At 42.7% G+C, this 19,632-nt stretch overlaps 1 protein-coding gene across 6 annotated transcripts; it reads left to right on the top strand.

Moving 5' to 3' along the window:
- Positions 1-11,598: 11,598 nt before the first annotated feature.
- On the top strand, positions 11,599-19,307 carry SLITRK4 (SLIT and NTRK like family member 4). Of its 6 annotated transcripts, none has more exons than XM_074551891.1 (2): positions 11,599-11,968; positions 14,653-19,307. In XM_074551891.1, the coding sequence occupies exon 2, from the start codon at positions 14,703-14,705 to the stop codon at positions 17,214-17,216; it is 2,514 nt and encodes an 837-aa protein (XP_074407992.1). In that variant the 5' UTR covers positions 11,599-11,968; positions 14,653-14,702; the 3' UTR covers positions 17,217-19,307. The 6 variants fall into 6 exon arrangements, with proteins under 6 accessions (XP_074407992.1, XP_074407989.1, XP_074407994.1 ...); XM_074551888.1 differs by lacking the exon at positions 11,599-11,968 and adding an exon at positions 12,076-12,384; XM_074551893.1 differs by lacking the exon at positions 11,599-11,968 and adding an exon at positions 12,642-12,772.
- Positions 19,308-19,632: the final 325 nt, after the last annotated feature.

The following is a 19,632-nucleotide window of genomic DNA, read 5'->3' as shown; positions in this document are numbered from 1 at the left end:
GAAACAACTTGTGTCCCAAATTCACAACATCTCTTCCAGAGATTTTACAGACCTTCAAGTCCAGTTTCTATACAAAGCAGAGAATTATAGCATTAGGCTAATGACAATCAAACCTGGAACAGAACTGAAGGCTCTTCAGAAAGGACAGATATTTGCATTCACTTCAGCTGACTCCCAGAACAATTCCTCCATTTCTCAGAAGTGACAGGATAAAGTACTTGCAGATAATGCTTTTCCCTGGCCTTTGGCAGTCTGGTATGTTCTGTTCCATTTTTGCAGGCAATGAGAAGGTGTTTGCAAATAGCACAGAGTTGCATTAATTGAACCTGAGATCCTCACTAGTACTGTAGATTCCAATTTTAACCAAAAGATTTTTGGTTTCTCAGACTGGTTCTTATATATACAGTTCTCCCTTCTTCTCTTAAACAAGCCCATAAGCAAACAAACATAAACCCCATATCTGAATACATAACACCAAGACTTAAGCAATGATTTAAAGTGGAACTGGAGGGAGATGGGCAATGGGCTGCTAATATTAAGCACCTGCTGTTGTCAGCAGGAGCTTAAGGCATATTAGGACACAATCCCAGGCCATGTATCTGTGTTGACTGATCCTGTACAGGAATAAGGAGCAAACCCAAGCTGCTGGAAGCAGACAGAGCTTTCATTGCCTCAGATCTAAGAGCTCAGGTTGGGTTCCTCTGCTGAGGTGTTCAAGAGTCAGGGTAAGAGATTCAGCAGATGTAAAACTGGAACAGCTCTGCCTGTTCCAGGAGCAAAATGTACCCGGAGCTTCCTCTGCCCATCACCTCCTGCCCACCTGGGTGCCCTGCACAGGGACTGTGCTCCCTGTGTGAGCTGGCTCTGAACTCTGGCAAGGCACATCCAGTGCCCACTGCCACCTTTGGGTCACAGGGAGTCTCAGGGCCACCCCTGGGTGGTGACACAGACACCCACCCTGGTTTGCAGGCAAGTGCAACACTGCAGGGCATTTTCCAGACTGCTGTGATATTAATTCACTATGAAGTACAAGGGCAGGCTAATTTCTGCAGTGTGAAAAACTTAGCACTTTTAAGGAGCCATTAAGGAAACAATAACTCACAAAAAAATCACTGCTTGCCCTTTCTCAGACCCTGATTTTGCTACCATCCATTGCAGGGAAAATAATTATGTCAAAGGATGCATAACTAGTCTTGGTGTATATCAACATGGGCTTCTGCTGTGCATCCAAATAGATCTCTGCCAGCTTCACTGGGGCTCTGTAATTATCTTTGATTAACCTAGACATAATGATAGGAAGCTGCAAGATTGTAATGGAGATGAGAATTTCACTTAACAAATGGCCTTGCCAGGTGCTCTTCTGTATATCTGCATTTGCTGCCTCACTCTTGAGAGGCTGGAGAGAATATAAGAGAGGTGTTGAAATGAAATCATAGGACATGTGAGCTCAAAGCACTTCAGGGATGCAGTGAACCACAATGTCCTCAAAACCACAGGCTGCACTCTCTCTCTGCACGTGTGTTTTGATGGTTCTGATTTACAAATTGTTTGGAAAAAGAAGGATTAAAGTTCCTGTTCTTTGTAATTTGAAACCCTCAAAGTAGTTCACAAGAGAAAGTGATGTGATATTTCCAGTCAGACAGACCAGCACAAAGGCAGACACTGCAGGAACTGTGGCTAAAATAAAGCACTGATAGGAATTTGAGAGCTGAAATCCTTGATCAGATTACACCACCATATCCATGTTTATTAAGGCAATTAAGGCAAAAAAAAAAAAAACACATAACTAACTTTTATTACTTGAATAAAAGTTAAGCAACTAGAGACCCTCATAGATGTCTGCTTCAAACACCATTGCATTAAGGAGGCTCTTACTCCTGATTTAAAAAAAATAGGCTCATTCTCAGTTCCTCCGTTTTTCCTTCCAACAAGTGATGGGGTGTTAAAAACAGAGAAGTGTGATGATTCATAAAATGTGTTATAGGGAACATTATCAGCTGAGATTAATGTTATATCATGTGTAATATTTATTGTCAGAGCAAGTGGAAATGTTTTCTAAAATTTAAATTCCAGCTATGAACTTTGGCTAAGTTTCAAATTTTAATGATTTTTTTGCAAATGCAAATTCAAAACTGTCAAAGTTTTCTGAATTTGGTTTCCTAGCATGTTCCAACTTATGCTTATCTATTTACTTTCTCAATTCCTTTTAGATACAGGAAGTTTTACAATTTATAAAGCCAGCAAAAGGTTAGATTTTCCATTCATATATGGTAGCTTTGTTATGCCTTAGTCTGGAGAAAGAATCTAAAAATCACATCTTTAATGCTCTTTTTCAGACAACTGCCTAGTGATGCCACTGCAATGTAATAGTCCCAGGATAAATGGTTTGGGGTAGATTTCCTTACTGTGTTCTCCTGGACTTCATATCTGACATTTTAACTTCAGGATTATCAGCTCTGCTTGACATTAAGTATTGTTGAGAATTAGCTTTTCAAAAATAACAATTTTTTAAATATACTTTTTAAATTAAAAATTAAGTCATCAGGGAAATACAACAAAATGATTAAATGTTAGGTAGGGATTTTTCATAGAATAGAGATGTCACTTCTTGAAAGAAATCCAGGGCTGACAGAAGTTGACAGAATAAAGGCCACAAAATTCAGCTGTTTGCCTCTATGATGCCCTTGGGGAATACTGATTCTCAACTCCCTGCAATAATAAAACTGGGTCTGGAAGTTTCAAGAATGTCCCCATTCTAACACCTGCTCAGTGAATCTCTAGAACTGAAATATTCTTTTTTCATGATTTTATAAAACAAGCATGAGAACACAAACATAAATAGATGTCAATGGAGATGGACTCAAGGTGTGCACTAAGCGGAACAATAATGTGAGTGAGTAATTCCCAAAATATTAAATAGTCTGACTGAACAGCATGAGATTGTTCATTGCTTTATAGACTGGCTCCCAAACTGCACTTTTGGATGCCCAACCATGTTTGGGTGCAGGTAGAGAAATGCTATCAAAATGAGTAAGCAGTTCCAAAAAATGTAGATGCTAAACCAGAACCTGACTGGGAACCCCAATGCCTCTGACCACTGACCTCAGCTGAAACTTGGCCCATTATGCAATGGCCATGAAGCCATATCCAACCCCATGCCAGCCATAAATCAGATTTAAAGAGCCAAAAGGACACAGATAAAGACATTTTCAGCCTCTGGGATGTGTCACTGTGCACCTGTCAACCCTAACAAGTTACAACTTGGGAAGGGAAACAGTGTTTGAATAGCATTTTGTGGTGTTAGATAATTGGCTTTTGAACCTACAGTGTGAGCTAATGCTGATTTGCACATGGAAGTTATTTTTGAAAGACATTACATACTGAAATAATTTACATACTGAAACAGGAAAGCATCAAAACCCTTTATTTCAAAGGAAGCTTAGTCTGACTGGCTTCACTAAAAGATGCGTTACATCTTGACTTTGTCCAAAAATTACTTCACAACCTCAATGAAAATCACAGGGTTACTAGCAGGATTGCTATCAAGAAAATAAAGTTACATCCAAAATGTCAATGAAAGTTTCCTTCAATACCAGCAATGATCTTAAACACACACACACACAAAAAAAAAAAAAAAAAAAAAAAAACAGAAAAAAAAAAAACCAACAAAAAACAAAATCAAACAACCAAACAAACATAAGAAAAAGGCACAAAGTCAATACAGCATGTTTTCAGAACAAATTGAAAAGGAGAAAAAATGGGATGTCTTAGATCCCTTGGCATCTGTAAACATCTAGAAGACATCACACCTGAGCTAATCTCAAGGCAAACCAGCCTTATAAAGTAAATCTACAGGCTGTCTAAATAAATCTATGGGCTTTCTTGGCCTTCTCAGGTATGGAAGATAATACAAGAATAAGAAGATAAAAGGAAGTCCTCTTTCTTTTTTGTTAAAAAAAGGTTACTTTAAAGTAGGGCGAACTTTTTTCCCTCACTTTGTAGGATCTATTTTAAATGACCTATTTAAATGTTCTGCAATTATGGTGCTTTTGTATATTTTCCATGCAAAGCTAACAGAAAGGGAATCCCTTGAAGTCATGGTATTTTAACCAACCAAAGAATAATCTTCTTTTTCTTTCTTGCTGAATTCTTCATACAAGGTGTCTTAAAATAGATAAGAAAGGTTCATTACCATTGTCATAATTGTCAGCTTCTGCCAGTTCCATTAGTGGATAAAGGTGTCTCTGGATATTACTCATGCGCTCCTAGCCAGCTTCCCAAACTCTGTAAAGCCTCCTAAAACCTCCTCAGTCTCTCAAACCTGCTCTTCAGCCATTTACCATGTTCCCTGCAAGGCATCCCTTGTTGCAATATTTCACTTTTTTCCACCTACTGTACTGCTTCTGGATTACTTTATTAATATCTGAATATCTTTATTGATTTATCAAGCACTCTTTTAATAAAATTCATTTCCCTTTGTGCTTCAAGCATGCTGGTTTCAGATTTGTCTGGGATGTTGGTAAAACTTCACACCTTGGAGAAGACCTGAAATGTTGTGTGTCAGGACAGTATTCAGGTCACAGATCTTGAGATAAGGCAAGACATTTGTTTTTTTATCTTTTTTGTTATGCTCAGTGTTTCTACAAGCATATCCTCCTCTTGGCTTAAGAGGATTCCAATAATGCTAGAATTTGCCTTTAGACTACAAGGTTTCAATCATTCAGGCACCAGTTTAGACTTTTCACATTAATCTGTCTTTGATTCTTTCACTATTTAGTAAATATGCATAAATGTTTCTTCTGAAAATGAGATTTCATGGACATGTGGGAAGAACTGATATTTTCCCTTTTTAAATGTTAAAAGGCACAAGTGTGAGAAAATACAGACTTTTTTTTTCTGGTGAAGTGAGGAAACTCTACAGAAATATATTTTTCTTCTTTACATTTCCATCTAAACTTTAATCAAAATTAAATTTACAAGACTGTGAGCTACAATAGGCATTTTCAAACATTTAACTTGTGTTATTGATGTTGTTGAGTCCATCTCATCCTCCTCTCAGAACCTGTCCCATCTCTCTGTGTCGCCATTAGTGTCTGGGTGCTCACACCACTGATCACACACCAGCTCTAACACATGCTGGAGCACTTCACAAGACAGCTCAGGTCACTAATTTGAAAATTAACCTGATCTAGAGAAGTAAAAAGGGTTATTTGGGCCTGGTGGACTGGTTCAAAGAGGGTCCAATAAATGCCATTGATGGCGTGAGACCTTGACAAGACTCCTGGTGTTCTCATTTGGAAAACTTCACTGCTCTGAAAAATTATTTTACACACCATGAAATCTAGCTTTAGATTTTTTTAAGATATTTCTGGGTTTTTTCTGTCTTCCTTCTGATGGTCCACCTCCTGTTCCCTGGTGTGCCCATCCAGCAGAATGCAGCAGAGCTGCCTGTACATATTGCTGTGCTTTAGCCTTTGCTCAGGTGAGCAATATTCCATTTTCCTGCTTTTGGGACAGTCTGGACTGGCTGCTCACACCTCAGAGACAATCACATGAGGCAGACAGGTAATGAGAGGACATTCCTCCCTTCACCCAGATGGGGCTGGAATTCATAGAGAGAGTGAGACACCATCTCAAATACAATCTTTCCTGGCAAAAGAAGATATGTCAGGGAAGACTTAGGTGGATATTAGGAGAAGGTTCTTCATCCAGACTTAGGCTGGATATTAGGAGAAGGTTCTTCATCCAGAGGGTGTTTGGATATTGGAACAAGCTCACCAGGAAAAGGGACAGAGCACCAGCCTGCCAGAGCTCAAGAAGCATTTGGAAAATACATGGTGTGATTCTTGGGGTTCTTATGTGAAGGGCAATGAGCTGGTCTTTGATGCTCCTTGTGGGTCCCTTACAATGCAGGATATTCTATTATCCCATGATCATTTTGATATAGTGTCAAAATGTTTGTTGTTAAAAGCAAACATCTCTTTTTCAACTACAGGTTCGGCGTGCCTTCCCTGAAGACACTTTACATCGGACCAGCCCTGGTCTTTCATCATTGGGTTAAAAAAAAGTCACAACTTGGTTACTGAAGTAGCTGCAGTTTCTTGAAAGATCATGCTCCTACATTCCTTTGCAATAGTCTAGAGGCAACAGGAAAGCCAGTTTTGGCCTGTGTTTTTAAAAACAATAATAAAAAATCTGTTAGTTCATGAGTCTATGGAGGCTTTAATTGAAATGAATATAAAATGCAAAAGTAGAGGAAATTAGGACAGCTGCAAAAGAAACCCCAGAAGCAAAAGCAGATTAAAGTAGAGCAATGAGCAAACCCATGCAAACACTTAATGTTGCTTCAGATGTTTCCCCCTTGGTGAAACTTTTTCCCCAAATCAAGCAACAAGTCTAAAGCACATGGTTTCTGCTGCAGATGCCTCTGAGTTCCACCCAGGGCTCCTTCAGCTGATGCGCACAGGCACTGCAGGAGCTGGGGAGGGAATGAGGGAGGGAGTGAATCTCAGTGTGCTGAGGCAGGGGTAGCTGGCACACTGCTCTGTGCTCGCTCCCCATTCCACAGGGTCACAGCTTGGAGCTCTTCTTCCAGGAGACAGCACCAGCCTAAACTTCAGCAAAAACAGAACATTTATTCTTCATTCTAAAGATTGGATGACAACTGTTTGATTTTCTTTCCTGCAAGTTTTATTCTTCAACTATCTTTTACTCTTCAACTATCAGAGACCTTTCTGCTGGCACGTAGCTTTATGAAGGAGTTATTCCATCAACCTTCACACACGTGAGAAGCCCCATTTAGGTCTGTGGAATTCCAGAAGGTGATAGGAAACAGTCTCATGTGTGAGAAAAACATGGAGGAGTGAGGATTTAAATTAGAATGTTCTAAATTCATATTCTGTTAATGTCAAGTGATCTCAACCCACCCAATCCTGACTGCAAGCACAGCAGGCATGATATTCATGGCATGAAAGATTTCCCTTGCTCCACTGCTGAAGACAAAGTTATCAGCAGCAAAGAAAGAAACAAGTCTTGCAACACAATACATTTTCTCCCCTTCTTATCCTCTAACATCTCCAACCACAGTCAAGGTTCTTTAAATTTTCTCTGCAGTTCTTTTATTTGGTTAATAGGCTGTCTGCTCAGGGAGAATGAACTGTTATTTCATGATTTGGTGTATTCAATAATGTCAGAGTTTTCTAGCACAGGATCCTTATTTTAAATATATCTCTCATCTTGAGAAATCATTTAGTGAGCAGTTTCCACATGAGGTGGGTAGGAAAAGAGAAGTTGCTTGTAGGTTTAGCATTTAACCTTATATCATAAAACCTTATAGAAAAATATTCCCTGTAAGTTCTTTACCAATTATTTCCTAAATTTTCTCTGTCCTCTGATTTCACATTTTTGGTAGTTCCAGGAGTCAAGAGAATAGGCCAAGCTTGGTTTTAGATTCTGACAGTGAGCTGGAGGGTGAACAACCCTTGGGTAGATGAGCACAGAGAAAGAAAATAAGTAAGGCACAGGACATTTTGGAACTTAGTGAAATTAAATGCCTGCCACTGTGCTCTGACAGCTCTGCAGTTATGGGAAGATGGCAAGCACAGGGTAATGGAGCTGGACAGCCCCACAGGCTGAGTTTACAAAGAGAACTGGTGAGAAAACCCACTACCAGCACCATGACCTTGATCAATCATTCAAGACAATGACTTATTGCAAATGAACAGCAAATGATGGAATTAAAACCCCAGCAATCCCTGTGGAAGGCACTGCAGCGACTCCTCAGGTTTCCTGGATGCAGGTGATGGGTTACTTGTTGCATATTGAGGAGGGGTCCTGGATAAAATGGAGGAAGTGAGGTGGAAATAATACAGAGACAGGCAGAGACATATATCTGACAGTTTCTTCCACTTTATTCAGCACAGTGCTCTCTCACAGTGCTTCTGCCTTGGGTCTGCTGCAGACTTGCACTGTTTCCTATCCCACTGTGTCTTTAAAAGGATGTACATGCTGGGACTCACTCCAGTACATACAGAGTTCTCAAGGATACTCTTCCTCCCTGCTTTTAACTGACATTCTGGCAAAATACAGACAAGATGTGGACATTGGGTGAAGTTATTGGTTGATTTTGGGGATTTCTTTCCTCCTCAAAAGGCTATGATCTATTCGTTGAAGCCTCATTAGAAGACTGCACAGTCATTTCTGTACTCTGCTGAGTTGGATGTTGTTTGCTGAGTATGGCTGTTGTTACTGATTTATATGAAAGCAGAAACTTGTTGTAGACCTGTTAAACTGAAATTGCTTAACCACAGAAACCCCAGCAACAGACAGACCCCATACAAACCTTTGCTTTCCTATTCAAAGAATTGTTAACCAGCTTCCCACGTGTTCAAACAAAACAGTTTATTCTTTGCCTGGGCACTGTGTGAAGGGCCAAAATATTAACTCTTGGGTTATTTTTACCATTCTTTGGGAAAAGGAAGGTGTAGTATGTAGTGTTAACATAACATTAGAGTCTGATCCAAATGGATCCACATTAATTTCCGGAGATCTTTTATAAAAATTTCTACTCCTTGCATGAATCTTTTCAAACAGAACAACCCAAATATATATGTGTGCACACTGCTTCTCTCCCAGGTGTGTTTTTGCCATCTGGATACACAAGGCTTGCTCACTGCTGGCCAGTGGACATGCAGACATGACCAAGAAATGAGTGTTCCTCTGCTGCTCACAGCAATTGCAATTCCTTGTTTTGGCCTTCTGATTTCAAGAGCCAGGGGTGTGTGGGTCATAGGCATCTTTGGTTAGTTCTCACTGCTGAGAGTGAGATTAATCCTTATTTGATTTTCAGGATGACAACAGAAGAACTGGAGAGAGAGCAGAAAAGTGCAAGGCAGTGTCTGTGGAGAAAGCGTTTAGGATGCACACAAATCCATAGGTATTGTAAATGTAGGATGATGGCAGATGTATGAAGACACCTCTTCTCTGCCACTTATGTGCGCACACACAGCCTGATTGCAGGTACTGAATCTTAAATTGTACTTGTAAGCGCTCAGGAATGAGTAGGATGTTTAGCTCCTGTTTCCTGTCACTTCATTCCTCACTCAGAAAATGACTGTGGATGAGAAAACAAAGCAAGTTATTGCACAGAACTGTCCTCCCTTCAGCTGCAGCCCCATTTGCATGTGTGCCAAGCAGCTTGAGGAAAATGCTCTCCAAGGTTTCCTGCTGTGAGCAGTAGTCTCAGCATCTCAACTGGCCTCTGCATTTTGATGACTCTGTTACAAGAAGCTTTTTCTCCTGACAGACTTTGGACGCACATAAAGCTCAGTTTCAGTCTCAAGTTCCTGCATCAGCCCAGAATTAAATTGGGAGAGGTAGGTGACCAAGCATGTCTGTGTGTTTAAAAGAACAGTGTTGCTTAGGTCTCACAAAAATGTGAAAGGAAAAATAATATAAACAGGCTTCTGTAATTTCTGAACAGATTTAATGATGAATGCCAGTAGCCAGGAGTAAAAAAGTACCTTTCTCTCCCAAGAGAGAATGATAATGCCTTCTACTTAGGCATTATCAGCAAGCTAATTGTTGATATGATACTGAATGCTACCCCCTGAGTGTGTCTGTTTGGGTGGGAAGTAGTATATGTCACATTTCTACCTTTTCTTCAGCTACTTCTCTCTGCAGAAAACCCTGTTATGAATCTGCCTGTTAGCTTTTGCTCTCCTCTTGCTAAGCTGAAGAAGGAAAAAAATACATGCTGCTGTGGCAAACAACAGACAGGAGGAAAAATCAAAGGAGATGAATGAGGTTCCATCACAGTAGAAAATTTTAGAAAAGGTTAGAGATGACATTAAATGGGCATGGTGTGTAGCCTGAAGTAATCTTGTAAACTTCAGGGAACCAGGCCAGGTACTCCAACGTGCCCTGTCTGGCTCTGCTGTCTTCCAATTACTATCTGCCATCAGCCTAAACAGAAAATGTATCCTGATAGTGATAGAACCTCAAGCTGGATCTCAGAAAATGGGTGCAACCAAGTGATTCTAGGATGTAACCCTTTAAAGTGTTTTATTCCTGAAGCACATCAACATCTTGGGTCCCAGTCTTGACCTTAGCTTGTGTTTATGTCATACTTTAAAATTCCCCTGTTTGCTTTGGATTGTGGTCCTGACATGTAAGCCTAAATATTAGTGAGCTTGACATGATGGCAAGTAGCTTAGGAATCACTTAAGATTTGAAGAAGTTATTTTTAGTGACTGTAAATTAGAAAGAGAAATATATGACATACTGAAACCCTAATAATGAAATTGTGCTGCATAACTAAGTTTCCTTCTCAGATAAGCTCTACAACACCATAAACATACACTATTGGTAATAGCCACTCATAACAGAAACATCAAGAATTATTTACTTAGAGTGTAATTTCAGTTCTCAAATATTTATTCATTTCACAGTTTACTTGGTTAAAATACAGTATTTTATTATGCTTCTTGTTTGATGTTTAATTCAGTCTCTGAGTAGTTGGTTTGAATGTGGTGGGAGCAGTGATCTCTTTGAAACTGCCAATATGCTCTTTCACCTACTAAATAAGCAAGAAATTAGTTTAGCATCCAGATAAGGCTGCTGATTAAACAAAACTGGCATCTTGATCTTTACACCTGCATTTCTATGCCTGCTGTTAAAATAGTTATAAACCAGCTATCTTCCTAAATGAATTTTATTCTAGACCTTTGCTCTCCAATTCATTAGTTTATTTTAAAAGTGTTTGAAAAATTCAGCTTAAACTATATGCAAATCCTTCTAAACTGGGCCCTTTATATACACACATCCCCTTTTATGTGAACAGTACTTTGTTAATGGCTCAATAATTAAGAGAGTTTACATTTTAAAGACTTCAGATTTTAATTGACTGAATATTAATCACAGATCGCTTTCAGTTCTGTTGTGATATGCAAATTATTGATGTCTCAGCTGCATTTGTTTTCAGGTATCAGTCTAACCGCATAATGCAAAATAACATTCTGCAATTATTTCAATTAGATGCAGTCAGCCTTTGAGCAAGCTATTTATTTCATTTCAGTAAATGAAGAAAGCAGTTGCTGTTTTCCATTCCCTGGCATTTATTGCCCAGAACTAGCACTCACAGCCGGTATGTGTACAGCACATAAACAGTTTTCTAACTGGATCACGTTAGCATTCGTGGTAAAGGACAAGCAGTTGAACTCCCCTTGCAAGATTTCATTTGGTTAACTGACTCTTCTGCTTCGGAATGCGATGTCACCTTGTTCGAGGGTATTCATTACCATTTTAAAGTGTATTATGAAAGCTAGAGTCAATAAGAGTTGTTAATTAGAAGAATCTCTTTAGCATCGGTGCATAACATTTGAGGATTTTTTTCCATCAGGCTGCAGCTGTTACCTACGCAGAGAAGGAATTTCACCTAACCACAAAGAATGAGATAGACAAATAGCTGCGTTGTCGTAAGAACGGCTCGGGTATGTCTCCTCGCAGCGATTTCGCTCCATAATTGCAATTCACATTAAATGCAGCAAATGTTACCATCCTGCCCACTCAGTTTCCACCTCTACTTTTGTTTCAAGCCGGGAGGGGAGATCACCAGAAAAGAGAGGGGGGAGTCCCTCCTTGCCTCCTCTCTCTCCTTCCCCCGCTCGGCTCTCGCAGCACCGCTGCCCTGCGGCTCCGCTGGCCCCGTCCCGGCCGCGGGCCGCACTTGTGGCTGCCTCGCCCGCCCATGGCAGCCCCGCCGCGGCCCCGCCTGGGCTCCCGCCGCCCCGGGGGGCTCCTCCCGCCCCGCACGCCCCGCCTGGGCTCCGCGGGGGCGCAGCGCGACGGCTCCGCGGGAAAGGCACCGGCGGCACGGCGCCTCCGGGCTGCGGGAGAGCCTCCGGCCGCGGCGATGCGCCGGGATCGCTGCCCCGGAGCGGCGTCTCCCTCCCCGGCGGAGCAGCGCTCGGTGCGTGCGTGTATGTGTGTGTGTGTGTGTGCGTGTGTTTGTGTGTGTGTGTCTGTGTGTGCGTGTGTGTGCGGGTGTGCGTGTGGCGAGGGGAGGGGGCTCGCTGCGTGCAGGGGGTGGGCGAGAGCAGTGCGATGGGAGCGGGCGCCCGTGTGCAGAGGGATCCTCTCCCCGCATGTGTGCGGGGGACCGCGGCGGCGGCGGGGCAGGGCTCAGCCGGGCGGCTGCTGCTGCATGCGGCGGAGCCCGCGGGGTTCCGCAGCGCCGGGCTTGCCCTCGCTCCGCGCGGCCGGGGGTGCTGGCCCCGGCGGGCGCCCCGGCTGCCCCCGCCGCCCGCGGAGCCGCCGGAGCCCGGAGCTGGCGGGGAGAGCGGCGGAGCGCAGCCCAGCGGAGCCGCGGCGACCCCGGGCGCCGAGGTAGGGACGGTGCCGGGCTGGCCGCGGAGAGCCGGGAGCATCGCCGAGGGCGGCGGGCGCCCGCCGGGCGTGTGAGTGCGGGCGGGGGTGGGGGCACGGCGGGGCCGCCCGTACGTTGGCGTTTTCATTTTTTTTAATTATTCCGAAGGTTCTGTTTTCATTGCTGTAAGAATTAGCGGTGCTGTTTTAAAGACGGCGAGGGGTGGGGTGGGGGGAGGCGGGGGTGCACACGACGAGGCGACAGTGGCTTCCTGCCGGAGCCTCTCTGCCATCGCGCTCGCCTCTCCCGGAGCCCCGGCCGGCGGCACCAGGCGCAGCGCTGCCCTCTCCCATCCTTCCCGGGCGAGCGGAGGCACCGGGGCCGGGCGGCCCGGAAAAGCCGGCGGAGGTGTGGGAGGGACGGGGGGGCAGGATCTGCGCAGTGGGGCTGGGGAAGGGGGTGTGTGTGGATCCGCTGCGGGCTGGACTTTGCAAAGGTACCGGGGCGGGGGGGCCGGTGCGTTCCGCGGCGGGGAGCACGGCCGTGCCTCGGAGGTTGCGAAGGGACGGCGGAGGGGATGCGGGGCTGCTCCGCCGCGCTCTGCCCGCGCCCCGCCGGGATGTGCGAGCGCGCCCGTGCCCCTGCCGCCCTCCCGCGCCGGGAGACAGAGGGCGACGGGGCGCCCACGGCAGAGGGGAGCCGGCACCAGCCGAGCCGGATGCGGCAAAAAATTGCGGTAGTGCTGGCCGGGCTCGCCGCCCCGCCGCCAGCCCCGCGCAGCGCCCGCAGCCCGCCCGCTCCGCGCCGGCCGGGGCCCCGGGGCTGAGGAAGAAGAGGGACTCGAGCGTGGGCGAGGCAGGGACGCGGCGGCTCCAGGGGGAGGGAGACGGAGCGGCGGGGGCGCGGGGACGCCGGTCCGCCCCTGGGGGCGCGCTCGCCGCGGCCGGGGTCGGCAGCCTGCGGGCATCGGCAGCGCTGCTCCGCTTCCCCTTGACCCCTTCCTTCGGCCATCCGTTCCTCTCATCCTATCCTCTCTCCTCTGTGCTTTTCCTCTCCCTCTTGTCCTTCTGTCCTGCGGTTGCTCCTCATCCCTCCTCTCCCCTCCCTCCCAGGACCCCCGGCGCATCCTCCCCTTGTGTTTCTCTCCAGCCCGGTTTTCCTCCCTCCAGCTGGCTCCTGCTTTCTCCACTTTTCATTCTGGCTCTCTCCTGCCAACTCAGTGGCTTCCTACAGCAGGAAATGAAAGGGACAAGTTGGGAAATGGGGGTAATGGGAAGATGGAATGTGTGTGTGCAATGTATTGATTATTGACTGATTTATTAATAAAGGGAGGGAGGGGGACCTACCTTATAACTCAGAGGAAATGCTGTGGCTCGAGTTCTTCTGAGTAAAAAATGGCAGTTCAGCTGGCCGGACTATAAGCAAAGGGTTCTTATCAATGCAGGAATAAGAGCAAATTACATAATGTTTTAGGGGGAAAAAATAGTTCTCAGATTTCAATAGTGTCAGACTGGCAAATTGTGACTTTGTTTTTCCCTGCAAGTCAATGTATTGTTATTCCTGGGGATGGGGCTGTGTGCTTGTGCATGCTTCTTCCATGTCTGAGTGCTTCCATTGGTCACCCAGAGCTGATCTTGTTTTGTGAATAGTTGTATTTCTGCAGTCAGTTTATCACCTACTTATTTAAACTAGATATCAGAAGTGACAGAAACAATGTGTTTGCATGCCTATGTAGCCCTTGAGTGAATATCTTTATCATGGTGATACATCTGTATGTGCTGTTGCTTTATATACATATACTGAGCATTGGCATTGCTTTTTGTGTCAGCATCTCCATCCTTTCTATATTGTGCTATCCCATCCCAGATGTTTGGGCATGCATAACATCAGCATTTGTGTTTAATATCCCTGAAATGCACAGCAACATATGAGCAGTGCACAATTGAGGGGAGTAAATATGCATAAAATTGGAATCTCCTTTGGTTATTTTACTTTATTAGTTATGCATGCTTGGCATGTACAAGAGAGAGAAATACATTTGATAGACCTGAGAGTTATTTGTGTTTCTCTACAGAAATTTACATTCTGTGTTTGAAATCATCCCAGCTCCTGTGCACTTGTTTGGTTGTTAAAGTCTTTCATGTTATTTTAAATTCAGTTCTTGTAGTTTATCTATAATACTTGGCAGGTACAGTAGCTCAGTGGTATACAATTTCTAACCCAAGTGACGTTTTGGAACAATGTCAACTGAAAAACATTTTCTTTTTCTTTCCTTCTTTCTTCTTTAGATTCTTTATCTTTGTTCAGGAGCCTAAGGTTGCTTGCTGATCATAAGAAGATGATTCTGTGGCTCTTTCTGGTTCTGTCATCTCCAGTTTCTTCTACAACTGCAGATGCTGATATATCTGTGGAAATTTGCAATGTTTGCTCCTGTGTGTCAGTTGAGAATGTACTCTATGTCAACTGTGAGAAGGTTGCAGTCTACAGGCCAAATCAGCTTAAACCACCATGGTCTAATTTTTACCACCTCAACTTTCAAAACAACCTGCTAATTATTCTATATCCAAATTCCTTTCTTAATTTTACACATGCAGTGTCCTTGCAACTGGGTAATAATAAGTTGCAGAACATTGAGGGAGGGGCCTTTATGGGTCTTAGTGCATTAAAACAGTTGCACTTGAACAACAACGAATTAAAGATTCTCCGGGCTGACACTTTCCTTGGCATAGAGAACTTGGAGTATCTCCAAGCTGACTACAATTTAATCAAGTTTATTGAACGGGGAGCCTTCAATAAGCTTCACAAGCTGAAAGTCCTGATACTTAATGACAATCTGATTTCATTCCTTCCCGATAATATTTTTCGATTTGCTTCTCTAACCCATCTGGATATACGGGGGAATCGAATACAGAAGCTGCCATACATTGGAGTTCTGGAACACATCGGGCGAATTGTTGAACTGCAGCTGGAAGACAACCCCTGGAATTGTACTTGTGATTTGTTGCCTTTGAAAGCGTGGCTGGAGAACATGCCCTACAACATCTACATTGGAGAGGCTATCTGTGAAACACCCAGTGACTTGTATGGAAGGCTGCTGAAAGAGACCAATAAGCAGGAGCTGTGCTCCATGGGGACAGGGAGTGATTTTGACGTGCGCATCCTGCCTCCCTCGCAGCTGGAGCCCGGCTACAGCACGCCCAACGGCCACACCACTCAAACATCAGTGCACAGATTAGTCACAAAGGCACCAAAGACTACAAATCCTTCCAAGATCTCGGGGATAGTAGCAGGCAAAGCTCTGTCCAGTCGTAATCTCAGTCAGATCGTATCTTACCAGACCAGGGTGCCTCCTTTAACTCCTTGTCCGCTCCCTTGTGTTTGCAAAACTCATCCTTCAGACTTGGGATTAAGCGTAAATTGCCAGGAAAGAAATATAGAATCGATGGCTGAACTTGTACCCAAACCTTTAAATGCCAAGAAACTGCATGTAAATGGCAATTATATTAAGGATGTGGATACTACAGATTTCGCTGAGTTTGAGGGGCTGGATTTGCTACATTTAGGCAGCAATCGGATTTCAGTGATCAAAGGAGATGTTTTCCGCAACCTTACAAATTTACGGAGATTGTACCTCAATGGCAATCAGATAGAGCGTCTGAGCCCAGAGATGTTTGCTGGCCTCCACAATTTGCAATATCTGTATTTGGAATACAATGTTATCAAAGAAATCCTAGCAGGCACCTTTGACTTAATGCCAAATTTGCAGTTGCTCTACCTGAACAACAATCTTCTGCGAAGCTTGCCAGCCTATATTTTTGCTGGTGCACCACTTGCTAGACTGAATCTGAGGAACAATCACTTCATGTATTTACCTGTAAGTGGTGTTCTTGATCAGCTAAAGTCTCTTACACAAATAGATTTGGAAGGTAATCCGTGGGACTGCACTTGTGATTTAGTTGCTTTAAAACTCTGGCTTGAGAAGCTAAATGACGGTATTGTGGTGAAGGAATTGAAATGTGAGACACCTGTGCAGTTTGCTAACATAGAACTTAAGTCTCTGAAAAATGAGATTCTCTGTCCTAAACTTTTAAACAAGCCATCTGCTCTGTTCACTAGTCCCATGCCTGCTGTTATTTTTACAACACCCCCGGGACCAGTCCGGAGTCCTCCTGGTGGCCCAGTTCCATTGTCCATCCTAATCCTGAGCATATTGGTTGTGCTGATTTTAACGGTGTTTGTTGCTTTTTGTCTTCTTGTTTTTGTGCTTCGGCGCAACAAAAAACCAACCATAAAGCATGAAGGGATTGGAAACCAAGAGTGCAGTTCTATGCAACTGCAGCTAAGAAAGCACGATCACAAGTCAAACAAAAAAGATGGACTGGGTGCAGAGGCCTTCATTCCTCAGACCATTGAGCAGATGAGCAAAACTCATACCTGTGGCTTGAAAGAGTCTGAAACAGGCTTCACGTTTGCTGACCCACCAGGGCAAAAAGTCATTCTGAGAAATATGAATGACAAGGAGAAAGATTTGTTGCATGTGGATTCCAGAAAAAGACTTAGCACAATCGATGAACTGGATGAGTTATTCCCTGGAAGGGATTCCAATGTATTTATTCAAAATTTTCTTGAAAGTAAAAAGGAATACAACAGCATAGGGGTCAGTGGCTTTGAAATACGTTACCCAGAGAAACTGCAAGACAAAAAAGCCAAGAAATCTCTAATAGGTGGTAATCATAGTAAAATTGTAGTAGAACAAAGAAAAAGTGAATATTTTGAACTAAAAGCTAAACTTCAAGGTTCACCTGACTACCTACAAGTCCTTGAAGAACAAACAGCTTTGAATAAAATATAGGTCATATAATCATTGCCTACAGAGGACATTTATTTAATGATGAAAGTGCCTTTTGTTGACTTTTAACTTCCAAATACTATATTATATTGATAGGCATAGAGGCAGGTGTATCCAAGGGTGTCTGATTAACTGTAGCTGCGTATGATTTGTCAAGTAGAGGAGAATTTCCTTAGTAGATTTTACTCCATAAAGCTCATGCCCTGTGGAATCCTGTAGGGATACTGCAAACTCTATTGCCAAAGGGATGCTTTATACACGTTACACTGAATTTAACCTCAAGAGGCATATATGTTTTGTATCTCAAATGCAAACCATCGTCTCCTTGTGATTTGTTAGAACAAACACAAGAAACCTGGTACTGATATTTGTACTTCAGCTGGGTCCTTCATCCTGCACGTGGATTTAAGTTGGTGGAACTGGAGTAATCCTTTGATTTGTGGTGTTCTAATGGCACTGTTTAAAGCTTACCTGGAAAGTAACAAGCATGCAAAGAGAGAACATTCAATAGTATGTGTAAATTGGTTACATTTATGGGCTGCATCTTGAAACCACTGGAATTATAATGTTAAATTGTGTTTAAAATATACCATGCATTACATACCTATGAAATAAATCTGACCACTTGAAGCATACATGTCTATACAGAAAATTAAAAAAAAAAAAGAAAGAAAGAAAGAAAATAGTTCAACCTGACTTCTGCAGTATTCGTGACATCTGAAGAAAATATTTGATATTTATGCAGAATCTGTTCTAAGACTCATCTCCAATTAAAACTAGAGTTCCTTCTCAGTTACGTGAAACTCTTGCAACCCCAACAGGTTGTCCAAAATTGTCAAAGTGCTTACTGTGTGAGCGTAGCAGAAATTATTTTTGTAATATAATTCATATTTATGAAATACTTTGTATACTACATAGGAAAAAAATATGTACTCCTTAATATGTATTTAATATGCCTGACTTGTTTTCCTGATCACAATGCATTAATCATTCAGTATAAATAAAACCAGAACAATATACCAAACAGCAACGGGGGATGTAATGTATAGCATCATCCAGAATTAAGTGATCAGATAATAATGATAATAATAATGATAATAATAATAAAATTGTTCTGTACTATTCTCGTGAGATTAGCATATTACCTTATTTCAGATCTGTTACCAATGGTGCATTTTGAAATAGATTGATTAGTTTTTTAGTATTGTGTCCCAGGCTGTTACTTGCCATCAATTTTCTTGCTTTTCAGGTCTCTACAGCTTAATCTGAATACTTTTCACAAGCATTTACAGGAATTCATGCTAAGGGGAACATTTTTATTGCACATGCAGAAATTTTCTGTTCTTATCTCTCTGGCTCTTTTTAGTCAGCAAAACGTGATCAAAGCAGTGAACAATATGGCAAATCCTGTTCAAAACCACAGTGCAAAATGGATATAGTGGTCTCAGTTCAGAGGACTGTGTAGCTCACAACTAGAGAGTAAAAGCTTGGCTTTGTGAAGGCTGAATCTGAATAGCCAGGAAAAAAGGTAGGAGAATGGAAAATCCCTATTGTATCTCACTGATAGATGGTACTTTGTCATGAGAATGGAGATATATTGGTAAAGCATCCTAGAAAAAAGGTAGGAGAATGGAAAATCCCCATTGTGTCTCACTGATAGATGGTACTTTGACATGAGAATAGAGATATATTGGCAAAGCATCCTAGAGCAAATCTATGAGATGAAATTAACAAAATTAACTCGATGAGCTTTGGATAAGACCCTCTTATCTCCTTGGCTTTCAGAACCTTTACCCCTCCTTACCTTTTATAATCAATACATTAGTCAATTAAGATAGTAGGATATAAACATGAACGTTTTTCATGAATTTGAAGCTAGCAAAAATTAGAGCAAGGCTCAATAATAATACTGTGAAGAAGGCTGTGTCAGCTATTTCCAATATAAACCTCTAATTTCAGGGCTTTGTGACACTGAGTTAAAATTTTTATTCTGGAATGATACTTGGCAAACAGCCTGCAGTATATTTTTATCAAAATAGACCAAAAAAAAAAAAAAAGAGCCCTGCTTCTTTATTTAAGGGAAAGCAAACAAAACATTTCTCTACTTTCAGACATTTGTTTATGCTCTTTTGGCTTAGAAAGAGACTGGTTTTATTATTTTTCTCCATAATGCATAGTATATATATGACTTCAGATAATAAAATTGCGAGAGATGAATTAATGGCTGAGTTTCTTTAAAAAGCTGCCTCTATCCATGCACAATAATTAACTTGATTCAGAATGTCATGGGGATTTTGAGGACATGGATACTGCGTACACATGCAGCTCTGGCATAAAAAGCTCCTGGCTGGCCAATGATGCAATAATGCATGGCTAAGGTTTGGATGGGAACATGTGAGTTTATTGATTGTCTGTGGGT

Source organism: Zonotrichia albicollis, chromosome 14, assembly GCF_047830755.1.
Source record: "Zonotrichia albicollis isolate bZonAlb1 chromosome 14, bZonAlb1.hap1, whole genome shotgun sequence".
NCBI lineage: Eukaryota > Metazoa > Chordata > Aves > Passeriformes > Passerellidae > Zonotrichia > Zonotrichia albicollis.
Note: the sequence above shows the minus strand (reverse complement) of the source record. Positions and strands in the feature narration are given on the sequence as shown.

Bases quoted from the DNA above. Each gene is read 5' to 3' on its own strand.
- SLITRK4 (XM_074551888.1), top strand. From the start codon at position 12,144: ATGTGTGCGGGGGACCGCGGCGGCGGCGGGGCAGGGCTCAGCCGGGCG. The intron at 12,385-14,652 runs GTAGGGACGGTG...TTTCTTCTTTAG, and splicing joins CGGCGACCCCGGGCGCCGAG to ATTCTTTATCTTTGTTCAGG.